This window comes from Bactrocera latifrons, unplaced genomic scaffold, assembly GCF_001853355.1.
Source record: "Bactrocera latifrons isolate USDA-ARS-PBARC rearing strain unplaced genomic scaffold, ASM185335v1 scaffold_6, whole genome shotgun sequence".
Classification (NCBI taxonomy): Eukaryota; Metazoa; Arthropoda; class Insecta; order Diptera; family Tephritidae; genus Bactrocera; species Bactrocera latifrons.
This window is the reverse complement of record NW_017537267.1, coordinates 3,778,405-3,797,682: the sequence shown is the minus strand read 5'-3', so window position 1 is coordinate 3,797,682 and position 19,278 is coordinate 3,778,405. Positions and strand designations below refer to the sequence as shown.

The following is a 19,278-nucleotide window of genomic DNA, read 5'->3' as shown; positions in this document are numbered from 1 at the left end:
TTTTACTGAATATTGTTCAAGGTGCTCATCTTGTCGCACATAAGTGGTCAAAGTTGTATGGAGAAGGATGACGTGGAACATAGATAGACTTTCTCCTGCATTATTCAGCCTTTGCAATACTGAGATTGGAACATCTCGGCAGTCTTATCTTCGACGAACCAGAAAACAAAACCGAAACTGTCATTAGCCATTTCAACGAATTTGTGATAGGCTCAAAGCGCTTTGTCGATTTGTGTAGGTCTTATAATAGATTATATAAAAGTCTTGGGTACCACAACAAAACGAAGTTGTAAGCTTTCCTAGTTAGCTCTTTATTTAAGGGGCGATCTTCCCTTTAGCCTAAACTTTACGGACTTAACCTAGCCTTCCACTCAAAATCGCTATTTATATTTATTTTGCAATGATTGTTATAAAACATCTGCCATATTTATTTACATACCTTATAATTTTTTTGATGCATATCTGAAAAAGAAGAAGAAAAAACATAATTTTTGGCATAATTATCGATGTAGGCAATATATATAATTGGTTATTTTAATAATGGTGTTTTAGATAGCATATTATTCTTTGGCACAAGCTACGAAGCTTGGTTACTTCATTCAACCCTAGCGGCTTCTATAAGCTTTATTCTGGAATATTGCAACTCATTTTATCGAACTAATTTATATAAAATTTGATTTTTCATTAAAGTCTCGTAGTTGATAGCTACTTTACCAAAATGCGATAAGACATTAAGATTACAAGAAAACAAAACAAAAAAAAAAAAAACCAACCACAAATCCTCTGAACTATGCTTAGGGGGAAAAATAAACGAGCCTTGGAGGTTTCCTGTAATATTACCACGTCACCAATCGCCGAGCTCCTAAAGGACGTGACTAGAACTTGGTGGTATCGGTCGATACTGAAAATAACATTTAGGACTTACTAGTGTTAGTTCTCTTACCAAAAAAGCTTCTTTACAAAGGATTCGAATCGACTTAGGATCTACCTCGTCCAGAATGGGTTGCATTAATCAACAATTGCCGACGCAGGAATCGTAACGTCACTGTTCTTCTTATCATGAGTAACTGACGTTGCAACCCACTTTAACCCGGAAGTTCGATATTATAAGGACCAGCATTCAGAAACCAAATCTATTTATGAAAACATTTCCTATATTATGGCTGAAGCTGTTTTTTTCGCATGTCATATATGGCATCTAAACTTTTTTCCTTTCTTAACTTCCTGCTGGATTGGATTGGTGGTAAGTTTAAGTTGGTTATCATGGAAATCTTTTTACAGTAAGTCCAGCAAACGTGCTATTTTGACGGAGTCCAACAGTAGGTAGAATAATGATAGATGAGGTAGTCAAGGAAAAGTCCTATTGGTGCTAATAAGAATCGGCTCCTTTTCAAGCAAAAGACTGGTTTCTATAGTTTCTACGAAAACATCCTAACAAAAACTGCTTAGAGAAGAGTGCTTTGTCAAAAGCATGTACTTCTCACTATGTAGGTGTTTGACAAAAGACATACGGTAATGGTACGGATTGCTGTATTTTGAGTCGTCCGAAACCTCTTCGTCTTTGATTCACTACATCCAGACGACTATATCGGTGCAATATAGTTTACGAGCTTGTATCATGCCAGCATCGTTTCTTTATCATTTGACAAAGAGCTGCCGAATAGCGAATTGATTTTTTTGCGGCCCTGTACTTTGACTGTAATCGTGGTCGGCCGAGGCGTTTTGACGCCATCAACAATCAACAATCAACATCTGTAAGTTCAGTTGGGGACTGACATTCTCCCCACTCTCCTTGAGACTGTTTACTTCCCACGACAACCGGCTCTCCGCTATCGGAATTGATCAGAACCAAATGCTGTTGTTTCGGCGATCTAACCCTCATATCAAAGGGGGCCTCTCATCCGACGCTATTTTCTTCTTTTCATTTTTCTACTTGGCGGGTCCGAAACCCAGCGCACAACCCTGGGAAGGATGATTCGCCTTCTCAGTTTAGCTTGCTTTCAAACTGATATTTTTCGGCTACCCAAATTATTCTTGGTCTAAGGCCGCAAAACGTGAGCTGCTTGAGCCATAAGTAACAAAATCGTTCTGCCTGAACTTCTACACATGACTCCATACAAGATACATATATGATGACATTGATATACTTCAGAGGATTAAGAAACAGCGGCTTCGCTGGCTAGATCATGACGTCCAAATGGATGAAAACGCTCTAGCTCTAAGAGTATCACCAACCGAGAGAAGCAGAGGAAGACTAGCTAAAGGAGGGCCAGGCTACGCTTGGAGTTTTCAATTGGCGCCAAACAGAAAAAAAGGAAGAACGACTGGAGCGTTGTTGTAAACTCGGCTATAACCGCGTAAGCGGTGACTACGCCGAAGAACAAGAAGAAGAACATTGTTTGAACCAATAAGTTTTAGGCTAAATTTGTCCTAATCTTCTTGGTCGTTGACGCATTTACTCTAAAATTTCCTAGTCATTGTGGATGGGAAATCATTGGAATCGACGGCTCAGATGGAGGGATCATAGATATATGAAAAAATACTTCGAGAAAAGAAACAAAGAACATAAGTACTTGTTATGAAACGAACTATTATTCGCATTCGAAATATTAAAAAAAAATTTAATTAAAATTGTAGAAGCAAGAATATTTGGAACACTGGATTCACTGAATAATAATCTGCATTCAACAGCCCATTGGTAGGAATGAAAAAGTACGAAAATGTTGTTTGCAACGAACTCTTCAGGCGATTTTCGTAGCAGACAAACAAGCAGCCATTAGAATCAGTTAAGATACGCTTACACTACACAAGGAACAAAAGCAAATTTCAGGATTTCCCTACACATTGTAAGGCACAAATATGCATGAGTCAATAAACAATTTATTCCACACAATCACGGCAGACAATTACGAGCTCCGCCGACGTTTAAAAGGAGTCATCTAAATGTGTAAAAAAATTAAGAAGAAGAAAAAGAGGAGCTAAAGAGCGTTAAGACGAAAGGAGCTGTTGAAGAGGTTGCAAGCTTTACAGCTGTCTCATCGCTTCACATGGCATCGGATCACTTTTCCGCTCCATTGCACTTAACAAATTTCCCTACGGATGAATAGCAACCCTGGCAGCAAACAAGCAATGTAGTTGTATATATGTTTATGAGTGTGTGTGTGTGTGCATATAAACGGCAATAACTCTCCGGCGGGTATAAGGAGTGTGCTGCTAAATTTTGGTTGTGTGTGTGACGATATGTGCATTGAAGTGCGGCATGAGCGATGCGAGGGCGAGTGCGGGAGGGCGAGTGAAAAGCACGCTTGTTCGTTGCTGCATTTAAGTCAAGCGTCGCTACACAAATTGTATGCCTTAAAATCGTATTTATCTAAAGCTGTCCATGGCAAGCGCATCTTCACGACCAGAATTGGTCAGGTCAAATAGACACCAAGCATCGACGGCGTCGGCAACGTCCACAGCTGTCTATGCGCTCCACTCAAAGCATTCGTGCTAGCTGTACTGTTATGTTTGTAGATGCCAGTTTGTTTGCTTTCCGGCGATTGGCAGTGGTAAATGAGAAAAATAATTTTCTTGCTTACGAGCAAATTTGTTTGGTCTGCCCAGATTTATGTATGTGCATAAATATGGTTGGTACCTAACGGTATACAGCGCTGGATGGTAGCATAAATATTTTGTTGATTGTAACAGGCGGAAAAAGTTCACTTTAAATTGAGAAGCTAGTCATGCAGTTGAAGCCGAGTTCAAATATTGGATTTTTAATTTCCAAAAAATATGAAAATATACGTTTTAACAAACAAATTGTATTAAAAAAGACATATCTTTAAAAAAAAATTTAATTAATTCATATTTAATTAGACCGACCCAAGCACGTGTTGTGAAAGGAGGAGGGATGATACGCCGATTGCCTTCCACTAAGAGTCTCGTGGATTGCTGGAAGAAAGCGAAGCATAATCTTTGAACGACCCATCCAACTTTTAGCATAAAGTTAAAATGATCAAACCAAAATGAGCAAAGTTAGTATTAATATTCCACGTGGCATCCACGCAAATGGTAATCCTCACACAGCTTCGGCTCTGACAAGGTCACATATTCTGGAGACTCTGCTTGCAGACGTTCCACTACCGCCGTTCTGAGGAGATGAGAACCCTATGCAAAAGACTGACAAATGAACCGGTGCCGCTAAGCGTGCAAATAGTGGGTCCAGCTCTAAGTACAGCAGGGACCCCATCAAAAATAAGAATGAAAGTAATGCTATTGTCGACGACTTCGAATAGGTCGATGTACAAATTCGGCATGGATTGCTTTAAACGGGGACTATTAAGTCAATGGAAGACGTTGCAACCATCCGCTTGTTGATGGATGATCCCAGAGTACGTAGAAAAATCAGCTATTATTTGAACAAATGTTAATTCTCTTAATACAGCCTGGGGCAGCTCGGACTGTAATGAAATGACTAGAGAAATGGATCTGTTCGACTACTTAAACTCTAACCTACTCACTCTAAATAAGCGAAGAAGTCTTAGAAATAACTAAATTTAATAGAAATACAGCACTCTTTTTCCGACCACAATTACATCGATGACCGAACTGAGTCGCTCCAAGACAAACCATGAATTAATGGGCAATTATTTAATCTTCGACGGAAGTCTCGCAGAGCCTTCTACAAGGCTAAGCGATTGAACAGGGACACATTTTGGGATGCTTACAGGTATCAAAACTCATTTAGTGAATACAAACACAAAGTGAGAATAGTAAAACGCAGCTTGCGGTGTTTACTCTGTGTGAAAGAAGGCAGCTGGGGGTACAATTAAAATTATAAAACTTTTATCATCCACTTGAGGAACGAACTAATGGTCAACATATTCAGGTTATTTAACATGGGGGATTCCAGAAAAACATTATTAGATACTCATTCCCCACGGTCATATGTTTCGAATCTGCAACTCCTGCTCCATTGCTTCTAATATATGATGCAGTGGTATAGTGGATGGCAGCAGTCCATTCAGCACCTTTAAGGGGTGTTTGCTCAAATTTGCCCCAAAAGAACACATCAGGTCCTGAAACCTACCATTAAGATCCCACTTTTAACAAATGAGAAAAGTGGAGTCGGCGGAACGCAGAGCTGGAACATATTCGCATAGATAATGCTTTCAGTAGTCTGGCGCCCTTACGCCCAACCAAATGGACTTTCATATCAAAATATTGAAATTTAAATTATAGGCAAAATATAGTAAAAGTCAAATTAGCTAAGAAAACTCAACGAGTTTTTGGAAGTATTTTCTTATTTGCGAATTTATTTATTTTTTTTCTTTTTTTGATATTGTGTTATATACATAGAAATGAGTAGACAGCTGATTTTGACAAGTTTCTATTGAGAAGCAAAAAAACACCATGGATAGCAGAGGCAGTAATCGATTGGTGACAAGTCCTGACAATAATGTGCATGCATAAGAACCACCCAACCGAACTCCTGATCTATCGCATCACAAGCAATGTGTGTAACCCGGAGTTGTGCTGAGGGAAAGCATTGCTCTCGTATTGACTAAAGCTGTTCGGATTCGGCAAAGATTTGAAAATGAAAAGTTCATTAAGTTATTTTGCATTAACTCGGGTGGCACGCTTACATTGTGCTGGGTCTCCGAAACATTGCTTACTGGATGATATCCACTATTTTATCGACACATTCATCCAATGGTCTTCCTATTTTAGACTTAAAAATTATCAGAACGGAATCGACAAAGCCAAAAAGCAAAATATTCCTCATCTCATATACTAAATATAATGCTACATACCAGTAATGAAAGGAATATCTCCATAAAGTTAAAGGAGAGCAGTTCGATTAGCATAAAGTGACATGCATAAAGTGACATAAATAATATTGGCATACTCTTTCCTTTGTACATAAATTAAGAATATACTTTTAATATAATAGGGAAATGCTCTTGCTCTTACAAAACCGTTGCACGGTGCCAGAATTGCAAAAATTTCCTCTTGGTGCAACGGCACAGAAACAAACACACGCAGAAAATTATTTGCAATGGGTGTAAAATATGTCAGACCAAAACTCATGTTTAAAAAATTGCAACCCTGTGCTAGCTGTCATTTTACTTAAATACATATTTTGACGTTAAATTTTTGAGGAAGGTAAATTTTAAATAGATTTTATAATTTCTATTTAAATTATAAAGATTTGTTACAGTTTCTTTTGTTATGAATGAATGCAGCAGATGCGCCGCCTTGTATATTTCGGTATAGAATTTTTGCAATCTGCAATCTTGTAAGAGCAAGAGAATTCCTCTAATATAACATCGGATTTTAAGCTATAGCAGATTGGACTTAAAGGGACAAGTGGTGTATTTTTTCGTTAAAAAATTCAACTAGAAATATCTAGAATTAAGAAATTGCAAAGATTCTCGTGGAAAATCCTTAGAACAATAACAGACTACATACATAATGGAACAACTACTTTCTTCTTTGGATAGACTTTTTGATCAAACGATAAAAATTACAAGCAATTAAGTACATAAATAATCCATAATTTATACTGTAGAATGCTTGTCAATGTGTTCGGGGTTATATTGAACATTTCTTTCACAGAGCGCATGACATTCAGCTCTGAGAAATCGCTTAGATGAATGAATAGCGGATTTACCTCTACAATTTTTTCTTACAATAATTAGGACAAGCTGAATGGGCGAAATAAATGCATTTTCTGCATGCAAATTAGTTTAAAGCCATAGATAACGAAGTGTCTACTACTGTCGGTGTCTAAACAATAATAGGTGCTTCACCATAACTCTACTGAAAACTTCTGCTCAGAACACAGAGCAGCTTTCTAAATCTAAAGTACAAGCGAATAGAGAGAAGATGAAAACAGATACTAATTATTAACTAAACTAGATATCAAAAGCCACGTGTCTAAGCGGTTTTTAATTTTTCAAAGCGTGTTGAAAGCACTTATAGCTCAGAGTACAATGGAGTTTACATTAAGATGGCAGAGGCGCTTTGCTGTATTTCTTTACGCGCTCTACATGCGAGCTCATTTAAGCTTGCTTTGTGCCAGTGCTGCCACACGACGCGAATCAGCAGCATCAATGCAGTCTTCACGCGATTCCTTTGTATTGCGGTTAAGCGTCAATTATTATCATGAGCAGACATTATCTTGAAAGGAAAATAATATAACGCTGGCGGTGGGTCAGCGAAAATGTAGGCAAAGTATTTCATCGAAAACAAAAGAATGAAAGAAAATAAAGAGCCAGCAGCATAGCGCTAAGTACACGTTGAAATAACACGGAACAACAACAAAATTCATATGAATATTATACAAATTATAAATGCAAAGTCTGCAGCGACGGCGGCTATGATCCTAGTGATGCGGTTGCGTTATGACATTATGGAATAACCAAAACATCCATAAGCATTATTAACCCTTAGCTAACGCATGATAGATTGTCTTCTCTAAAAGAAACTTTTAAGTGTAATATAATTTGAAGATTTTGTACTATAAATTATACAATTTTTTTTTTTTTCAATATATGATACAGCAGAAGTTTCCGGCGAGGTCTACTATTGGTTATGTCATCTGTAAAATAAAGTAAATTTCTCATTTTTGGCATTAAAAATGTCTGCCTAACAACCTTATATACGCAACTCAAAAGGAATTTCATGTAATCGGTTAGTTATAGGTTACCTATTTCAAATAAAATTACTCTGGACCTAACTGAGGGACGATGGCGTTGAAGAAGTGAAGAAAGTTCTCTGAGCGGTATTCACTTGGAAGTGGCCTGAAACGAATCTTTTACATATGGCCCAAACAGCTTCCGATTTCCATTCCTAAACCAAGTATTCTCTGGGTAGACAAACAGAACATCCGTTTGAAGGCTAACCAAAGTGAGAAGGCGAATAATCCCTCCCAAGATTTGTGATACGGGTTTGAAACCCGCCACATAACGGGAAGAAGCGGAACTTCATAGTCACGCCGTTAGTTCTGTTTTTCATAACTTCGAAGATGTAGATAATTGCATCTATGTTGGAACCAACATTAACACTAACAACAAAGTCAGTCAAATTCAACAGATGCTACTTCGGACTGAGTAGGCAATTGAGAAGTAAAGTCCTCTCTCAACGAGCAAAGACCAAATTCTAGAAGCCACTCATCACCCCCGTCCTGCTATTTGGTGCAGAGGCATGGACGATGATAACATTTTATGAGTCGGTGTAACGAGTTTTCGAGAGAACGGTTCTGTGGAAAATTTATGGTTCTTTGCGCGTTGGCCACGGCGAATATTGCATTCAATGGAACRATGAGCTGTACGAGATATACGACGTCATTGACATAGTGCAGCGAACTAAGTCACAGCGGTTATACTGGCTGGATCATGTCCTCCGAATGGACGAAAATATTCTAGCTTTGAGATATTCCACTAAAAATCGGCTACTAATCTACCCAACAAACAACCCCGTCGCCTTCCTCCTCTATTTTATTTTCTCGAATTTACTGCTGGATCAACTCAATGAAAAGTACTAATAATGGAGAGAGGTTAAGAGAAAACTTTTTACCCAAACTTGTATCCTAAGAAAAATCGAAGTGTCAAAGGTTTCAAACAGTTAGTTCGAACTTTTTGTACATTACAGAAAATACTGAGTCTGACAACACTCTATCGAGTTCGCTTCTTATCGCACAGCCTTCCAAGCCATGAGATACCCCTCCGCAGTGACATGAGAGTTAAGCATTGCCACCCCAACCGCATTTGAAGCGGAAATTTATGCAAAGTTCATCTATTTGCACAAGTCAAATTCGCGGAGAGCAAACAACATGTTTGCAGCTGAGATGGCCGCAGGTGATTACTCAACTGCCACATACAAAAACCGCTTGAACCTAAAAAGTAAATAGATATCCGAGATAAAATATAGATAAAAGCAATGTAAATGGCGAAAATGCGGGACTTAAAGCAACGAAAGCCAGTTGCGGCGGATGGAGAATAATTGCAAAAATATGCGGTTATGGCTTTGGCGCTTGAGGTGGTTTTGGGGCACTCATACAGCGGCAAGGCATCAACCAAGGCTGGGTGACGGAGCGCTTTATCGCTGGAGGTGTGGTTGGCGTGGCGGTGGTGTGTTGCGACCCCTAATAATTAGTATGAAAAATATTTTATATAATGGCGCATTAACGGCGCAATATTGCAATTATAAAGACGTCTATGTATGTGTGTGTACATCGCTAACTGAACCAACCCCAAAAGCGGCAAGCATCCACTGCAGACTCTAAAATGTACAGCTAAAAGTCAAGTAGCTCAGCTTAGAGGATTAATAATATTAAGACAGATGTGCGACTTCCACGGAATACTAACCCCAACCGTTACTTTCCAAATGAACATAGATATATAAGCAAGGCTCATAAATATAATATTTACTTTTGACTCTCGTGTAGAGCCAATGAATTCATCTACTCTTTGTGCTCGGCTTATTTCGTTGCTACTTTCGCTCTCTTGCACGTGCCCCTGTCACACCTTTGCTGTCAGCGCAGACAGGTGCTTATTAACGTTAATGCCACCTCTACGTCGCCATTTAACTCGTTGTAGATGAGTGCATTTATCTTTATGCGAAGGCAAAAACAAAAAACAAACAAAAAAATACAAATTCGACCCACTTCACCTTCATCGACTGCCGCGAAGTCGTGAATTTGGGTCATTGCTGTCGCCATTGTGGCTGTGTAAGCAGCTTTAAGATGTGCTTTTTCCATCTTTCTCTCTCCCACATTTTCTCGCTTTCTGCCTCCCTTCAGTTTCGCTGTTCACCCTTTTCCTTGATTTTGTATTTCATTTGTTACATATTGCTCTCGTTTTTGTTTCGGTGGCAGATTAAAAATTATGAGCGCGAAATACATAAATGAGGGGGTTTAAAAGAAAAATTATATCGGCATAATGAAAAGTGGTAATTATGCGCACTTCAATTACATAGGCGAGACCAAGAGTCGAGAGGCATGTACTTAGTCGCCTCATTTTTCTTTGTTAATTTATTTGCTTGAATAGCTCATTGAAATAAGAAAAATATGCCGAGTGTTCTCGAAGTGGAATTAAATTCAGTTCTTTATAAATGCAAATTGCAGCAAATTTTGCTTCAGTAAATACTTTTGGATAGGAAAATGTTGAAAATTGAGCAAAACCTGTGCTTATGACCACAGTATGTTTAAGAGAGTTTTTTTAAGAACAGGCAAACATAAATTTAGTAATAATTAAGAAGGATATTCTATTGAGGGAGTTTTGCATCGACCGAAAGAAATGCTAATCAGAAAAAGCGGGGTCAAAGCTACAGGTTATGTGAGGCAAAACTTTGTGAAAGCTGTTTTCCAAGCAGTTTTTAAACGGTTTGGGAACATGAGGCGAACGATGTCACAATGAAAAATTAATGTACTCCCCAATTTGGAATTAGATATCTTCAAAACTCTTCCTTTGAGAGTGGAAACCGTTTGGAAAAACACCACTCTGAGAAAAATTCCCCGTTCTGTTCCCTTGAATTTCCATTTTAAAATTTTAGAGAATTTTTATTACAGTGTATATTTATTATAGTGTATATTATTCTATAATGCAACAAAAAAATCGATTTATAGAAAATTTCATACTGAGACAATCCCTTAAAGAACAACGGCTGCACAACGTTATGAACTGCTTGAGTTACACACAGAGATTCTGCGAGTGCCTCTTGTATTTGGCGAAAATCTTCATCCAGTAATCCTTCCTGTTCCTAATATTCAAACGTGTTAGTCCTTCTTCAAATGAAGTTCTAAGCCGTAATCGCCAATTTTAAATCGTGCAAACCACTTTTGGCACGCTCAGTCAACTGGACACATAAGCCACTATCAATTTCCAAAAAAAAAAAAAAACCATGACTTTCGACTGACGTCTCCCATAGTAATGAAAATCAAAAGTAACATACATTTGAAGCGATGCACATGTGCCAACGTTTCTTCCAATCGTCAAACCATAGGCACTTTCCGGGATGGCCTTCAGCTCTCGCGGCGAATTTGTTTTGATGTCTGCATTTGATTCGAAGCTTGTCCTCCGAAGTGGATATTTCAGTGTGAGGAATGGTAAAAGTCACAGGCGGCCATATCAGGTGAATACGGTGCTTGCTCAATGATATTTGTTAAGTATTTGGCCAAAATTTAACACAACTACGTTAAATTAAATTTTCAAATTCGACAAACACTACTGAGGTCGACTGACAGAAAACGCTGCTGTAAACACACTGGTTGACAGATCGCGCTAATTTTTGGCTTCATAGTTAAAGACAGTTGTACCAACCTATAGAAATAAAACCTGTCTTTCATATAAGCGGGAGATGAGAGGGGAAAATAAAAAATTCCCGATGTTTTCTTGACAGGGTGTATACAGAAAAAAGCGGATACAGACAGTAGCTTTCCAACAATATAATTTCAGCTTAGCGAACTACCTCCCCTCCCTCCGTGAGATATCAATCTGCAATTTTGCACCCGTCTTAGTCTCATAAACAAGCTGTTCATTTGGTGGAGTGACCGATATCGGACCACTATAGTATAAAGCAGTAATACAAACTGAACTACAGCAGTTGATTGCTGGTATGGATAACTTTTTTATTTGACTATATAACCTCACGACATTAAGCATGGGTTTTTGCAAAGCAACGCTACAATTCTCCAAAAAATTCTTCTGGTCGAGCCACTATAGCATCCCATATAAACTGACCGATCAAAGTTCTCGTAAGAAATAAAAAAGAATGGAGCAAAGTAAGTGTTTCTTCTAGTATTTCTTTACTCAAAAGCTATTGAAAACCTTATGTACAATATGACAAAAAGCTCCTTCCGCGAATTTTGTTTTATCTTTTAGATCTCCTATTGATTGATTGTTGACATTGTTGCTTCTCAAACTCATAATAATAATTTTGTAATATTTTTGTCAGTTGCACAGATCGAAGTTCGTCCGGAAAGAGACATGTCTTCAACGATCTCTTGTGTTTTTGATAAAACAGAATCACCGTAAGCCTTCCCCAACATTCGTAATGATTCCGCATACGAAATCTGGTTAGAATTTCAAAATTTGAGACAAATTCTTTGTTCAATATTTTTTGCTATTGTAAAAATCTCAACGGACTACGGAGGCATATCGACTTAATCCGCTGCTGTAAAATAACTGGTTGACCGATTCCGCTCATATTTGGCACATTTATTAAGGGCAACCCTACCAAATATGCAAAACACATTCTTTTGAAGTACCATTTTTGCAGTCAATTTAATAACAATTTCCGAGAGCTTCTTTGTCACATAATATTATTACTATTAAATCGAAAAATTATGCTTTGAGCCGGTCTGTAACATATCTGGTTTGCTCAAATCTTAGGTTTTATGTTAAATGTAAAAATTTAAGTAGAACGTTTTCTAAGCGGAAAGCGCTTTGTTTAAAAGTTAAGGAATAAACATATGTACTATAACTATTTAGTTATTGAATAGTAAATGTTTCTCAACATAATTTCTCTTTCTCTTTGGTTACTTTCTCCTGAAAGTTAGTTGTAAACTTAAGATAAACAATTATCTTGCGCATATTCCTATTGCTACTAATAATATAGTAAATTCGCACAAAAACTAACTTACAACAAAAAAAAATTAACTATCGAACTATGTATATATCACACATTCATTCATAAACTTTAAACCTAACTTAAGTGAAAGTCTATAAGCAAGTTCAAAGCTTAACTGTAAGCGATTTAGATAAGATCGTAAACACAATGCGATAAGAAGTGACTAATTACAACGATTAAGGATTTATATGTTGACAATAGGTAAAATTAAATTAAATTAACAATTTTTTACACAGCTGTTGATCAAAGTATCAAATGTCAGAAGTATATAAAAGTTTGAAGACTGAAGCCAACAATACAGTTTTATCGAATCATTTGACAAAAAGTAGGAGTTATTTCAAGATGATTGCTTGCAAGAAACAAATGCTTTTTTGCATTCTACTGCTTTTAGGTACTTTTGCGGCGGATGGACGAAGACTTGGTAATATTTTATGAACACTCAAGAATCAAATTTATTATTGAAAACTCCTTACACAGCGCATCGCCGTTATCAGCAGCATCGCAACCGTAGACACCGCACACCTCTATTGCGGCAAGTGGATACTGGAACGATTACTGGTACAGCAGAAGATGACGATGGTGGCACTGGTACTGGCACCGCCATGGATACGGTCACCGGTACGGCAGCTGAAGCTGATGAAGAACCAAATGCCGCGTTGAAGAGAAAATCAACCGAAACACTGATTGTTCTTAAGCCAGCACAAACGGGTGATAGTTCACGCATGTTTAAAGGATTCTTTCTGAAAAAACTACTAGGCGGCTCCAGTGATGGCACTGCAAATAGTGGTAGTGGTTATTCTAATATGCCCTACATAATTGTCAATGTGCCCACCAACATAACAAATGTCAATCAAAACAGTTTGAATAACACAGTAGGAGCTACAAACGCAACCACCACAACTACAGCCGCACCAGCTAGTCGTCGTCAGGTCATCTTTCAACCTATACCCTTCCCGGATACCACACAATATGAGCAATACGAGCAACGCCGCAGTAGACCCGAAAATCAAGCCACTCCACAGAATTTTATACTCAGTCCAAGTAATCGGTTGGTTCCTGTCTATTTGCCGCCTGAAGTACAAGCCTTAATGCAAAGTAGTTTCGTCCCCAACAGCGTTAAGCAACCAAAACGTAAACAGTTAAAGAAAAAGGTTAACAAGTATCAAAACAATGTAAATCCATTTTCCGCTTTCGGCCACAATTTTAGACGCATAGAGTTCCTGTAAATCTTTCGACTTCAATAAAATATTACTGGATGGTTCAAAATTACGCATTGTCTTATTTGGTATGGTCGGAAAGATTTTGAAGAATTGTAGCTGTGTCAGTGCTCACTCAAAAGTATTTGTTTTCAATTTGGATATTTTCTGAGAAACTTGTAGTGATGTTGTCAACAGTTTTCAGGGTAAAATTATGAACTGAGCTGTGCGCTCTACGAAAGAAGCATGCTGCGGCAAATACTTACTACACTACTTCTTACAGTATATACTTATTATATAGTCTGCAAAACTTAATTCAAAACTGCACTTTACTGGAAGATATAGACTAGTCGCCTTAATATTTTACATTAATTTAGCTGGCCGACATATGCATTAGACGCAATATCTGCTAATATGGAAAAAATCGGTAGGTATACTTGGGGTAGGTCATGGACCAATTGAACACATTTGTTTTACGACATCTGACATACATATCCGTTATAAACCCAATTGGAAATTTTAGCAGTAAGTGGATCTCCCGATTTCATTCATTTTCCTTAAGAAATTTAATAGTTTGACCGATATATACGGTATTAAAGCAAATAAAATATTCGAAAATGTATATTTTATATACTGCTGTGGGCTAAAGATAGTAAGATTTGTTAATTTAAATTTTCGAAAACCCTTTGTCAAAATATTTTTGTTCTACTTTGGTATCGGCGAGCGAGTGTTTTTCATTGGTACAAATTATTCAAAGAGGTCCGAGAACGGGTTAACGGGAACTGCGTCCAGAGCATCAATAGAATAAAGGATTTGGCGCTTGAGTATCGCAGTCAGAAATCTTACTAGTATCGTTGGAATATCCGAAGGATCAGTGAAATGCATTTTGAGAGATCTTTTGGGCATAAGAAAGTGAAAACACGATTGGTTTCAGAATCACTAATTTTTTCGAAAAACGGCGTCTTGTTAAAGTTTGTGGAATAATGCTTTCCGACTATCACGTTGTCATGAAACATATTGTTACTGGCGATGAGTCTTGAATCTAAGCTTATGACCCGAAAAACAATTATCAACCGGGAGAATATCGTGGCAAATGTGAGCCAAAGCCGAAAAAAATACGTTCAAAATCAAGGTTATGTCGGCAGTTTTCTTCGTTAATCGAGGTGTGGTGCACTCCGAATTCCAGACCAGTCAAAATGTCAACAAGGCATACTACAAGAGTGTTATGCGACGTTTGAGAGAAGCGTAAAAAGAGGCCGGAATTATGAGCCGACTGCTCTTGGTTTTTGCACCACGATAATACACCGTCGTTCCTGAGTTTTTCGCTAAATTCTCAACCAATTTCGTACCGTATTCGTCTAATTTTGCTCCATGTGACTCTGGCTATTCAGCAAACTCAAAAGACTGTGAATCGCTACAGGCATTGAAGGCTATTCCGGAAATTGACTTTAATAACTGTTTCAAAGAAAAGAAAAAACGTTGGACCTGTGTAATGGGTCCAACAAGAATAATATCGAGGGGACCGACATAAATGTTTAAGGTTTTAATTTACATTCTTCATTCGACGTCTGTATAGAACGTTTGTTACGTGGTTATAATTGGATTTTACTAATTTTGTGAATAAATAGGTCCTAAAAAGATTTCTTCTCAGCAAGTTTGGTTGAGTTAGCTTAAGCAGTTTAGAAGATATGTGTATTATATAATTTAGGGGGCAGGGGCTACATTTAAAAGAAATTTATTCCCCAAGTGTCCCTGGCTACTGCGATCTCCGTACCAAATAAGAGTTTTGTGTTTAGTTATGACACTTTATAGATTTTGGTTTAATTATGTGCGCGTTTCAATGATTCAATTATACCCATCTGCAATAACAATATCCCTTGGGCGCCAAGAGCACGTGTACACAGTTCGTTCAAAATATCTCAAACTTAACCCAAGTTATCGACACGTCATCCTGATCACTGATATATGTACATTTATAACCGGCTTTTTAATAAAACCGTTCAATAACACGTTCACCCAACTTGGTTTTCAATAAAACGATTGTTACATTCGCTGCGTGGCATGTGGTGCCGTCTTGTTGGAACCACATATTGTCAAAGTCCATATCATCCAATTCTGGCCAAAGGATTCGGTTGTCATTGAGCGGTACCGATTCCCATTCGCAGCAAAATGCCGGTCTTGATCATCACAGAAGAAGTACGGCACAATGACGTCGCCGGCCCATAAACCGCACCAAAGAGTAATTTTTTCAGGATATCCGTGCATTTTTTCAGGTGACTCATGGAGTACGTGTGGATTGCTGCTTGACCAATAACGCATATTTTGCTTATTGATGACGCCATTCAGCCAGAAATAAGAATCATCGCTGAAGATGATTTTTCGACGAAAATCCGGATTATTTCCAATTGCTGCTCAGCCCAATTCTCGGACATACGACGATTCTGGCAAGGACTACTGACGATGTTGCAAGGATGCAGGCCAAGATGATTTTGGGTCTCACTGGCACTGGAACATTTTATATTGTGCCTTAATCGACCATAATCGTAACCTATCGGTCTACTTTTGTAGCTCCTATTGAAAAACCCGATATAACCCTATATCATCTCGATTATGATCTCGGTGATGCAAACAACTGTTAGGTGAAGAATACATATACTCTGTAATAATTTATTGATTTAGGTCAGACAATGAAAATTACAAAGATATTGCAAAACTGTCAGTTATACCGAAACTTTTTGAAGCTATCATTGTAGGCCATATAACTTTTACGATTTCTCCGTTAACTTCTTCTTCTCTGCATGAAACTCACTTGAATGACCATGTATAATGGGTTTCAGGAAACACAAACTTACATATGTACACTAACTTGAGCATTCATTAAATTAAGTCTCTTGACTTTCGGACATAATATTGAGTTTCTAGGCTTTCAGTCAAGATTGCTTTAATGAGTATCTTTTTTTCTTGATAATAGGACACAACGACTGATATTTGAGGATACTCTTTCAGATTCAATTTATTTGATTATCATCAGATTATTTGAGGATACTCTTTCAGATACAATTAAGGTCTCTGCAGGTGTTTTATTTGACGATATTTCTTCTGTAATAGAATTCGCTTTTTAGATCATAGAAATCATATACTTTAATTTATGAAAGCTGTCTGTTGTAAAAGGACTTGGTCTTAAGAATTTAGAAATCGTATGTTACTGTGAGACTCTTTACAACTTTGCGCATACATATATTGGAATATGGCTCTGTGGTATGAGGCCCTAATTATCAAATCCATTCTGACAAGTTCGAGTCTTTTCAAGAAAATTTTTACGTTTTGCTTTAGTAAATTTTCAAAGGGATACTAGCTTACGTCTATAAATCTGCCTTCACTACTATTCGTAGCAAAATGTCAAAATATTCCTGGAGTATATCCTCTATGGACTGAAGTTAAAACTAGGATCCCGGTTCGCTTTTCTATGCAGTTTAGACTCTTAAGAGGAAAACATAGTACCCCTAATTCACTCTTCACACTATTTCATACTATAACAAGAATAAAATACCTGTATTGTGGCCTTGGTAAGATAGATTTGAGAGATTTCACCTCTAAGACATAATTAGTATAATTTATTTTCGACACGGCCTGAAATATAACTTGCTTAATTCTTGGGATTTTTTTTATTAACAAAAACTTGGTTATACAATTTCTAGTCAAGGAGCCCAAGGAGCTTAAACAGATAATAAATATTCATTAAAATAACGACAATTCATCCATTATCTTCACAAAAACTTTACGGTCATCATGCTTTGTGCAAAATAGAGCATTCTTTCGAATATCAAACGTAATAACTTTCGCCAGTCTATCTTACTTTGGTTCAAATTACTATTCCTCCGAAAACCTACACCGAGCATTAATTTACAACAAAAAATATTTTTTACTATTAAACTACACTCATTCATAAACTAGACCTAACTTAAGTGAAAGTCTATAAGCAAGTTCGAAAGCTTAACTGTAAGCGATTTAGATAAGATCGTAAACACAATGCGATAAGAAGTGACTAATTACAGCGATTAAGGATTTATATGTTGACAATAGGTAAAATTAAATTAAATTTACAATTTTTTACACAGCTGTTGATTTGGAACAAAGTACAAAATGTCAGAAGTATATAAAAGTTTGAAGACTGAAGCCAACAGTACAGTTTTATCGAATCATTGGCAAAAAGCAGTACCAATTTCAAGATGACTTCTTACAAGAAACAAATGCTTTTTTGTATTCTACTGCTTTTAGGTACTGTAGCAGCGGATGGACGAAGACTTGGTAATATCTTATGAACACTTAAAAATCAAATTTATTATTGAAAACTCCTTACACAGAGCATCGCCGTTATCAGCAGCATCGCAACCGTAGACACCGCACACCTCTATTGCGGCAAGTGGATACTGGAACGATTACTGGTACAGCAGAAGATGACGATAGTGGCACCGGTACTGACGCTGGTATGGATACCGTTACTGGCACGGCAACTGAAGCTGATGAAGAATCAAATTCTGAGTTTAACAGAAAATCAACCGAAACACTGATTGTTCTTAAACCAGCACATTCGGGTGATAGTTCGCGCATGTTTAGGGGCTTATTTTTGCAAGGGCTCTTCGGCGGTACCGGTGGACTCGCTGGTCTGCTTGGTAACGGTGGAAATAATGGAAGTGGTTTTAGTAATGTTCCCTACATAATTGTCAATGTCCCGAGCAATATAACAAATATCAATCAGAACAGTTTGAACAACACAGTAGGAGGCACAACCACAACCACCACAACTACAGCCGCACCAGCTAGTCGTCGTCAAGTCATCTATCAATCTATACCCTTCCCAGATACCACACAATATGAGCAATACGAGCAACGCCGCAGTAGACCCGAAAATCAAGCCACTCCACAGAATTTCATACTCAGTCCAAGTAATCGGTTGGTTCCTGTCTATTTGCCGCCTGAAGTACAAGCCTTAATGCAAAGTAGTTTCGTCCCCAACGGCGTTAAGCAACCAAAACGTAAACAAGTGAAGAAGAAGCCTAACAAGTATCAAAACAACGTAAATCGATTTTCCGCTTTCGCCAATAATTTTAGGCGTATAGAGTTTCTGTAAGTTTTGAGAGTTTAATAAAATATTGCAGGATTGTTCAAAATTATGAATTCGGCATCTGATCAATCGATAAAAATGTGTTCCTTAGTTTGTTTACACAACATTTTTTTATGCTCGTTTGTTTGATCTCCATATTCTAATTATACACGAAGAAATGTTAGAATCACGGTTACGAAATCCTTGAAAATGTTGCAGAAATATTTTGAGGAGTTTACCTTACCAAGAAAACAAGTACCTTAGTGCATAAAGCATTCAAAAAGCGTCCTGAAGTCATCGAAAGTTTGTCTGATGAGAGTCTTCCATCCAATTCGGCCAACTCTGTTAATCATGACAACAGCA

The 19,278-nt window shown here is 37.6% G+C and overlaps 2 protein-coding genes across 2 annotated transcripts; both read left to right on the top strand.

Moving 5' to 3' along the window:
* Positions 1–12,952: 12,952 nt before the first annotated feature.
* On the top strand, positions 12,953–13,855 carry LOC108974907. Its single transcript, XM_018943011.1, has 2 exons — positions 12,953–13,036; positions 13,093–13,855. The coding sequence occupies exons 1-2, from the start codon at positions 12,958–12,960 to the stop codon at positions 13,839–13,841; spliced, it is 828 nt and encodes a 275-aa protein (XP_018798556.1). The 5' UTR covers positions 12,953–12,957; the 3' UTR covers positions 13,842–13,855.
* Positions 13,856–18,025: 4,170 nt separating this feature from the next.
* LOC108974904 lies at positions 18,026–18,988 on the top strand. Its single transcript, XM_018943008.1, has 2 exons — positions 18,026–18,119; positions 18,176–18,988. The coding sequence occupies exons 1-2, from the start codon at positions 18,041–18,043 to the stop codon at positions 18,940–18,942; spliced, it is 846 nt and encodes a 281-aa protein (XP_018798553.1). The 5' UTR covers positions 18,026–18,040; the 3' UTR covers positions 18,943–18,988.
* The last annotated feature ends 290 nt before the right edge of the window (positions 18,989–19,278 follow it).

What these genes read in the sequence shown, in the direction of transcription:
- LOC108974904 (XM_018943008.1), top strand. Translation starts at nt 18,041, where the DNA reads ATGACTTCTTACAAGAAACAAATGCTTTTTTGTATTCTACTGCTTTTA. An exon ending in AGCGGATGGACGAAGACTTG is followed by an intron (nt 18,120 to 18,175) that starts GTAATATCTTAT and finishes CTCCTTACACAG; the next exon opens with AGCATCGCCGTTATCAGCAG.
- LOC108974907 (XM_018943011.1), top strand. Translation starts at nt 12,958, where the DNA reads ATGATTGCTTGCAAGAAACAAATGCTTTTTTGCATTCTACTGCTTTTA. An exon ending in GGCGGATGGACGAAGACTTG is followed by an intron (nt 13,037 to 13,092) that starts GTAATATTTTAT and finishes CTCCTTACACAG; the next exon opens with CGCATCGCCGTTATCAGCAG.